The sequence below is a fragment of the Berghia stephanieae genome, chromosome 11 (genome assembly GCF_034508935.2).
Source record: "Berghia stephanieae isolate SIO BIC M18660-M18661 chromosome 11, UCSD_Bste_1.3, whole genome shotgun sequence".
In the NCBI taxonomy this organism is placed as follows: domain Eukaryota; kingdom Metazoa; phylum Mollusca; class Gastropoda; order Nudibranchia; family Aeolidiidae; genus Berghia; species Berghia stephanieae.
Genome location: NC_088370.1, coordinates 38726437 through 38735798, shown reverse-complemented (window position 1 = coordinate 38735798; position 9362 = coordinate 38726437). Strand labels below are relative to the sequence as shown.

The window sequence follows — 9362 nt, the reverse complement described above, 5'->3', positions numbered from 1 at the left end:
GGACTTTCCACATATACATGTTGTGCACGAGAACCTAAAAACGCAGAGTATCTGGTCGAACGTTGAGTTGTGACTAGGCTACCGGGCGGGTTCGCCGTCTGGATAGAACATCATGTGAAATGACCAATAGAAGCCAAAGAAGGTTGAAGTCCATATCGTAACTGGTTCTAAAGAAGAACGGAGGCTTGATCTAGATTTGAATGTGTATAACTGGTTAAAAATAGTATTCTGCCCAACTTCGGAAGCTTGTAACACTCTATATAATAGGTTGGCATTATGAAATGCTTAACTATCGTGTTATTGCGACAACTGATCTTAAACCCAACAGTATTGTATTAGTATTATAGCTCAACAGTTTTTCTTCACTGAAAATCAAAATGCTTTTGAATGTTGTAGTTCTATCCCTTTTTCTACAAAATGCTGGTAAGATGAATAATAACACTCTAGACGGCTATGTTGATTTCTACAAATATTGTGTCACAATATAATTTGATTTTTGACCGATATTGAGAAGTATTTTGACACTGCAACCGAAAGACTGGATCTAGGAGATATTTCCTTAAGGTCAAGGATTTCCCAAAATCGATTAGAAATTATATTTTAACACCTAATGTTTAAAAGAAATTTCATGAATATATAATGATAAATAGTATTTTTGAATTTTCATGTAATTTTTTCCTTGATTCGAATCATAAGATAGCCAACCACTTTTATGAATAGTTCTCACTAAAGTGTATCAATCAGACTATAATGGTCAAGGTTTTACATCATTTTGTGTGTTGGATGGTGAACTAAACCTGGCTGGAAGATGTGAGTATTTTGGCTAAAAGCACCGCGTCAATATCAATCTGGGTTCTCAGACTTGCTAATATGTAGACGTCGTCACAAAATATTATCATATTCAACCATCGATTTTACTGTTTGTGCTGCTATGTCGCCTAATGTTATGCCACTCACTTTCGGATCGCAATGTCCTGGGTTCGAATACCGAGCGGGGCATAGTTGAGTCCTTGGAAAAGGCTCTTTACTCACCTTCTCTCATCATACTCAGGTGCAAAATGAGCACCATGACCCCTTGTAAAGCGTTTTGACCACGCTAAGTAGATATTGCTCTATGTAAAAGCTCTAGTTTCTTGTTTATTTTATATTTTCATTTTCAAAGTCGGGATGGCTGCATCTCGAAGCTCTGATTGGTTGACAACAGAATTGGAACACGCCCGTCTAAAACGTGAAGTGATAGAAGAAGCTAATTCCACGGCAGCGGAGGAGTCGACATACAAGTGCCCGCATATTGATGACTGTTTATATTTGACGCACAATAGTTACTACGAGGTGGTGGAGCGGTTTTCTCCCTCTGAGATATACGAAGAAGCACCCGCCTGGTGCAACTCTCCAAGCTTAATGCAGGGTAAGGGGTTCTTTTTTTTTTGCATGCCAAGCGTAATCATTACCCGGATGATCAGGATTCGGCGTTGTGAGTTCTCTAGGGAATGATACTATTTACTCACATTGTCTCATTGGACTCATGTGTGAATGAGTACCTAGGTAACAGCATTGAAGGATCAAAAGGGACTCCGAACTAACAAGCTATTGATAGTGTTGCATTAGCCTGGTAGGGGAATAAACGGAGCAAGAGATGCGCATTGACTATAGTGATTGATTAAAAAATATATCATCTGATTTTTCATAATCTTAGCATATTCATTTTACTCAATTTCATTATTTAGACTTTAAACAAAAACTTTTCACATTGGTTCACGGAGACTATGTCACGAGCTATTGGGTATAGTGACGAGAATGACACATTCTTGGGGTAGATATATGTTTATATGAATTTATAAATCACTTATCTTGTAGTGGCTATATTGATATTTTGTGTTTAGAAGTATTCTGGCCAATCAGAATACCTGTCAAAATGATCCCAATTTAAGTTGTTACAACAATTGCGAGAGCGATCCATAGTAGTACTATTTGACTGGTATTGACTTATTGGCGATCGCTTCATAATCTTCGGACCAGGACGCTTTCTGCAGCTTTTCTGATTTGTTGAGTGAGTTCTTTCCACTGATGACGGTCTGCTGCGATGGATCTCAGGTATTCTATATCCTTTTCACATCTCAGGTCTTGTGTGTCATCTAGGCACTTGAGGTCTCTATTTATGTTAGTGTATATGCTTGTTATGGGTCTAGAACATGCCAAACAACAAAATAGGGCATAGAAGTCAAGACGTCATACCTTGTACTCTTCAGGTTCCAAACACATTGGAAATGTGTATGTAACCAATTCTTCATAGATCTAATAATGAATAGATTGCATTGAATCATTAGGTAGCATAACTATTTTAGTAGCAAGACGTATAGGCAGATTCTTAGGATTCTTCTTCTTCTTCTTTCAGATTATCCCGCATTTTGCAGGATTGCCATAATAAATGCCACATCTCCATGCATCTCGGTTCAGCGCATCATCTTCATCCAGGCTCATTTCTTTCATATTATCCTTTACCTTATCCCATCATGTAGTCTTTGGGCGTCCCCCTTTCCTCTTTCCCGCTATTTGTAAGTCCAATACTTTCCTTTCCATGTACTCCCTCTCTCGTCTCTTTACATGTCCAAACCATTTCAATCTGTCTTCTCTTATCTTTATTGATAGATTCTTCACCTCAGTCAACCTTCAAATTAATTCATTTTCACTTTATCTTTTCTTGTCCAGACTATCTCAACATCCTCATTTCTGAACCTCAACTTCTTTATCTAGTTTCTTTGTTGTAGCTGCTGTCTCTAGTCCATATAACATTGCTGGTCTTACAACTGTTGTATATACTTTCCCCTTCATATTCGTTTGTCACACATAACTCCAGTTACCTTCCTCCAAATATTCCAGCCTGGCTGTATCCTCTTCTTAACCTCCATCTCGCCCCATCTCCTTTAACAATTGTATTTGAATTGGTTTGTCTCTGGCACATCATCTTCTCCTATCTTTATTGGTGGTTCTGCTCTCTGTGGTCCGATGAACAAATACTCTGTCTTCGATCTGCTTATTCATAATCCCCTCCTTTCCAACACCCGTTTCCAACCCTCCAGTTCCTTTTCCACCTCAGCTTTTGTTTTGTATCATTCAAAAGTACTACATCATCCGCATACATCATGTTCCATGGTGCCTCTCGCCGAATGGGGTCTGTTAGGACATCCATTACTATTGCAAACAGCAGTGGGCGGAGAGCAGATCCCCGGAGTAATCCAACTCTTACATCAAATGGATCAGTTGGGCCAACAGTTGTCTTACCAGTGTTTTGTTTCCTTTGTACATATCTTGGATGACTTTGATACATTTCTCTGTTACCCCCTTTGCTCTTGGGCAGTACCACATTTCTTCTCTTGGTACCCTATCATACGCTTTCTTCAGGCCAATGAACACGCAATGTAACTCTCTTTGCTTTTCTCTATACTTCTCTGCGGTCACTTTTAGGACAAATATAGCATCCGTTGTAATTTTACCAGCGACAAATCCAAACTGTTCTTTACTTATGTCTACATCTTTTCTAATCCTCTTATCGATTACTCTTTCCCACATCTTCATTGTATGGCTCATTAACTTGATGCCCCTATAGTTTCCACATTCTTGAACGTCTCCTTCATTTTGGTATATGGGAATCAACGTACTTTTGTCCATTCTTCTGGCATTTTCTCTATCTGTAAGATGTCGTTGAATAACATACCAGAATGTAACCCTTCATCTCCAAGTGATTTCCAGACTTCTGCAAGTATCTCGTCTGTCCAACTGATTTCCCCCTTTTCATCTTGCCCACTACATCCCACACCTCTATCTTGCTTATCTCATCTACTGTCTTCTCTTTTGGTTGTATAACTGCACTTCTCCTCTCCCAGTCATTCTCTTCATTCGTGATGAGGTGTTTGTAGTATGTTTTCCATCTTGCTCGGATCTTTTCATCTTTGCCCAATATTCTTCCATTCACGTCTTAGATCATCTTAATATGTTGTATATCTCTCCTATTCTTGTCCCTCTGTTTTGCTATTCTGAAAATATTTTTCTGACCTTCTTTACCTTCTAATTGCTCATACATATATCTGAATGTCTCGGACTTTGCCTTTGCAACGGCTCTTTTTGCTTCTTTCTCTGCCTGCTTATATTCATCTACTTTCATAGAATCCCTGTTTCTCTCCATGTTCTTCCTTGCTTCCCTCTTTTTATTTCTTGCTTTTTTGACCTCTTCATTCCACCACCATGTTTCTTTTCCAGCGTTTCCTCTTCCCGAGCTGACCCCTAGCACTTCTTTGACCACTTCAGCAGTGCTTTTCCATTTCTTTGTGAAATCAATTCCTAGTCTCTCTTTTACCGTTGAAGCAAATGTTTTTCTTTGCTCTTCCTCTTTTAGTTTCCACCATCGTGTTTTTCCTCACTTTGTCTCTCTTTTATCTTCCTCTTTCCAAATGCACTTTCGCAATAACAATCTTATGTTGCACTGCCACTCTCTCTCCCCCGGCAAACTGTCACAATCTGATACTTCTTTCAAATTTCTCCTCCAGCACAACAGGTAATCAATCCACTTGTGTCTTTGTCACACCAATTGAATGCGTCACTCTGTACTCATCTTTCTTTCTAAGATATGTATTTAGTATTGCCAGGTCCTTGTTGTAAATCTTACACAAAGGATATCCACATTTTGAAGAAGACAGATGGATGCAGCCAAGGGACGAGCTGACGATTTCGATAAATAAAACCTTTACCCCCCCAAAAAAAAACAAACAAAAAAAAAATTCAATTGGCATAAGATTTCTTAAAATGTTGATTGTTAATAGGGAACAAAAGTGTGATGTCACAAAACTGGTTCCGGATGACTGGATTCACACCTTGTGAGTGTAATTGATCTTCTGGTTTCAGAATGGTGGCATCTTATTTTTAAAGTCTAAATAACATGCTGGTCGTCAATAAATATCATTCATCCTCTTTCTTTTACACCTAGTAATTATTAGACTCAGCCTGTATATCCTGCTACTAAAACAGTAGTAGCGTATGGCTACATCTCCAAATTTATTTCGTCATTTTAGTGTGTTCCTCTTAGTAGGGGCCTGTGCTTGTGTCTGGATGAGACTTTTAGGTGTTCTCAAAACTAAGTACTTCGATAGTCTGCTCTTGGAATCTACATTTGTTTCCTTTTGAACCAATTCCCTTTGTCTTACCTTTTCTCTGGTGCTTTAATTGTAATTATAAAACTTTTGACTATCCCATTTTCTCCCTTTTTACTGGCGCTGATATGACCTTAATGTGTTGCAAGCGCCGTAAAACCATTAAAACGAAGCAAAACAAAAATTTTGACGTAATTTTGAAATTTGAGAATAACGGTTTAGAAATAAATTCGTGATTCCTTGGGCTTTACTTAGTGCTTGTAAATTAGGCCATGAATGCTGACCCAGTTTGTAGAAAATCGCAATTCTGGCTTTCATTTCGGAGAAAAATAAAGTGAGAAAATATGACTCATATAACGAAGGCAACACAAAACTAACAACGTTTCGGGCCTTGGTCTTCATCAGGAGAGAAACAACAAGATACATTTTGTAAAATGTGGAGAGACTGTTGCATAGGGAGGGTGTCGAATGTGGATGCAAGAGAAGAGAGAGAGAGAGAGAGAGATAGAGAGAGAGAGAGAGAGAGAGAGAGAGAGAGAGAGAAAGAAAAACAAAAGAGGGAGATAGATAGATAGATAGATAGATAGAGAGATAGATAGATAGATAGATAGATAAGAGAGAGAGAGAGAGAGAGAGAGAGAGAGAGAGAGAGAGAGAAATGAGAGAGGAGGGGGAATATAAACTTAATTAAAATTTCCCGCAGATTGATGCGACAGAGAGTAGGGTGTCTGTGGAACTGGACACTTACAGGCAGACAGACAGACCAACAGAGAGAGAGAGAGAGAGAGAGAGAGAGAGAGAGAGAGAGAGAGAGAGGAGGGGGAATATAAACTTAATTAAAATTTCCCACAGATTGATGCGACAGAGAGTAGGGTGTCTGTGGAACTACACTTACAGGCAGACAGACAGACCAACAGAGAGAGAGAGAGAGAGAGAGAGAGAGAGAGAGAGAGAGAGAGAGAGAGAAAGAGAGAGAGAGACTTTATTCGATTAGTTTCAGGGGTCCAAAATCGCGAGTGAAAGCCGAATATCAATGGAAATGTCTGACCTTTCCAGTGTTTTCCCCCATTCTATTAAGGACATCAAATTGCTATTTTCCACTCAATCCTTATACACAACTAACTACCTGTCATCTATGACCTATCGCCTCAAATTAGAATTAGGCGTCTAAGTCGGAATAAACCAAATTAAGGAATTGGTCGACGAAGAATTGAATTCATTAAGGTACAAATAGTATGATTAATGTTTGTCATAATAAAAAAAAGCGATTTATAATGATTGTTTCAATATCACCCGAAATAATACCGTTTAGAGAACAAGGGCCACATTTACTCGTTTATTCCACGGCTATGTGGTCCTGTGGTATGACATTCGTGAAAGGTCCTGAGTTGAGCCCACTCGGCGTATAGCTGAGTCCTTGGAAAAGGCTCTTAACTCGCATTTTCGCACCGTACTCAGGTGTAAAATGAGTACCTGGCCGTTAACATCATCGTCTCTATCGTAAAAAAGCCTTTGTAAAGCGCATTGAGCACGTTTAGTTGATATTACGCTATATAAATGCTGGCGGGATAATTGCGATGAGATCTTCGTGAGTGAAGAATTGATTTTCAAGAGATGATCATATTTAACTCTTTATTCCACAGTTTGCTGGCGTGATGAATGTGATCAGATCGACTTAAGGAATCAAATTGAGTTCAAAGATACAGTCATACGACATATTTGCCAGGACCTTGATTCCTTCGGAGAAGTCGGTGCCTGTTTTTCTGGGTCCCTGGGCCAACAACTCGATGCGTGTTACGTCGAAGCCCGTAATAATCTCGACAACAGGACCTCAACCGACAGTCATGTAGCATTCAAGAACGACTTCACAGTGTGTGTCAACAATGTCATAGGCGACATCCTTGAACCATGTCAGAAATGCACCAAAGAATTTTTGATGAGGTTCATTGCTTCTGTTGTCTCTTCGAAGCTGGATTTGATGGGAGTCTAAAGATGTTTCTTATCCAATGTCAATATAACTCCGAGATCTATTCCGTGTAAAATTTCAATTTAAGACAAACCAAATGATTTCATTTCTCACGAATGCATATGTTCGATTGTTCATGAATTAAAAAAAATCTTTTTAAATATCGATTCAAAAATAACCTGATCCAGGGGTGAGCTGGGAAAATAGAAGGAACGAAATTGACGCCACTGAGCTTTTTGTTATTATTTTTAGCCAACCATTATTAAGAGTAGTTCTCACTTAATTGTAGTAATTAGACTATATACGTTTAAGGTTAATTTAAGCTTTTTTAAATAGCGCAATATCCACTAAACGTGCTCAAAGCCCTTTACAAGGTGTCCTGGCTAACAGCAAAACTTAACATGTAGGACGGGACATGACGCCTGTTATGCGATTTTACAATAATTTATTTCGAACAGGGACAACTCATTTACACCAGTGAGCTCAAATAATATTATAAGATGAATCATATTCTCATTCAGTATTATATAATCTTTTATATATTTTTCATGCAAAATTGGGCAAAATTCATCTTAGCAATTTGAAATAAACTTATTCTTTTGTGTTTCAAAATTTCAGTCTCGCATCATCAACGCTTGTTTTATAATTTATAGTAACCAAGACAGCTATCTCATAACTCTCGTGGCGTGACTTTTACGAAATGATTATTCAGTATCAGCATTGGGCTTTTACGAATTGGTTATTCAGTATCAGATACTAGATAGCGCTTTGCACTATTCAGTATTCATAATAATTACTCACAATAAAAATTGTGAGGCCATGTGGTCTTGTGGTATGACATTCGCTTCGGATCGGAAAGTCATGGGTTCGAGTCATCTTTACTCACATTTTCTCACCGTACTCAGGTGTAAAATGAGTACCTGATCGTTAATAGCGTTGTTTCTGTCCGAAAAAAAGTGTAATATCGCTTAACATGCGTCATGTCTCGTCCTACAGGTTAAATGTTGCTGTTGGTCAGAGACCCCTTGTAAAGCGCTTTGAACACGTTTAGTGGATATTGCTCTATATAAAAGCTCAAATTTTCAAAAATTAATAAGGAACTCCTTTTGTGGACAGATTGAATCGTGAGACCGTCTCGGAAACGTTGCAATGTAAACAAACTTGTGACCTACTTTCATATCGAACATATCGTCTCCGACATCAACATGTTCAGAGCTTTTAAGATTGGAGAATCAGACATCTGTGAATGTAGAGAGTGGAATGCAGGAAGCCGCACGTGTTTTGCAGGCCAAAACAAAGAACAACAAACGAAAAAAGCGACCATCTGGCCTGAGAAGGCTACGCTGCAGTCAAAGCTATGTGGATCTCAGTACAAGCTAGGGAAGACCACGGCAGTCTGCATCTTGTTGACCTTCAGCCATACGCACGGCATGGGAAGGAAGGAAGGAAGGAAGGAAGGAAGGAAGGAAGAAGAAGAAGAAGAAGAAGAAGAAGAAGAAGAAGAAGAAGAAGAAGAAGAAGAAGAAGATTGATCATCGTGTGAATACTGGACTGAACAGTCGATTGAACTGTACTTTTCAAGCTTTATTATATATTTGGAAGGACTTCGTAGTTTCACAAACACGACTAAAGAGAGGATTTAAAAAAAAAAATTATAATAATGATGATGGTAATATAATAATAATAATAATAATAATAATAATAATAATAATAATAATAATAATAATAATAATATAATAATAATAATAATAATATATTATAATAATAATAATAATAATAATAATAATAATAATAGTAATAATAATAATAATAATAATAATAATAATAATAATATAATAATAATAATAATAATAATAATAATAATAATAATAATAATAATAATAATAATAATAATAATAATAATAATAGAAGAAGAAGAAGATTATGAAGATTGATCATCGTGTGAACACTGGACTGTGAACTTGTTAAGCTTTATTATATATTTGGAAGGACTTCGTAGTTTCACAACACGACTAAAGAGAGGACTTTTAAAAATTATTATAATAATGTTGATGGTAATACAATACTACTACTACTACTACTACTACTACTACTACTACTACTACTACTACTACTACTACTACTACTATATAATAATAATAATAATAATAATAATAATAATAATAATAATAATAATAATAATAATAATAATAACAATAACATTAATGAAAATAATAATAATAATAATAATAATAATAATAATAATAATAATA

The 9362-nt window shown here is 37.0% G+C and overlaps 1 protein-coding gene across 1 annotated transcript; it reads left to right on the top strand.

Moving 5' to 3' along the window:
• The first annotated feature begins 249 nt into the window (after positions 1–249).
• Positions 250–7332, top strand: LOC144956932 (uncharacterized). The gene is made up of 3 exons (XM_078887765.1): positions 250–423; positions 1163–1408; positions 6788–7332. The coding sequence occupies exons 1-3, from the start codon at positions 378–380 to the stop codon at positions 7132–7134; spliced, it is 639 nt and encodes a 212-aa protein (XP_078743891.1). The 5' UTR covers positions 250–377; the 3' UTR covers positions 7135–7332.
• Positions 7333–9362: the final 2030 nt, after the last annotated feature.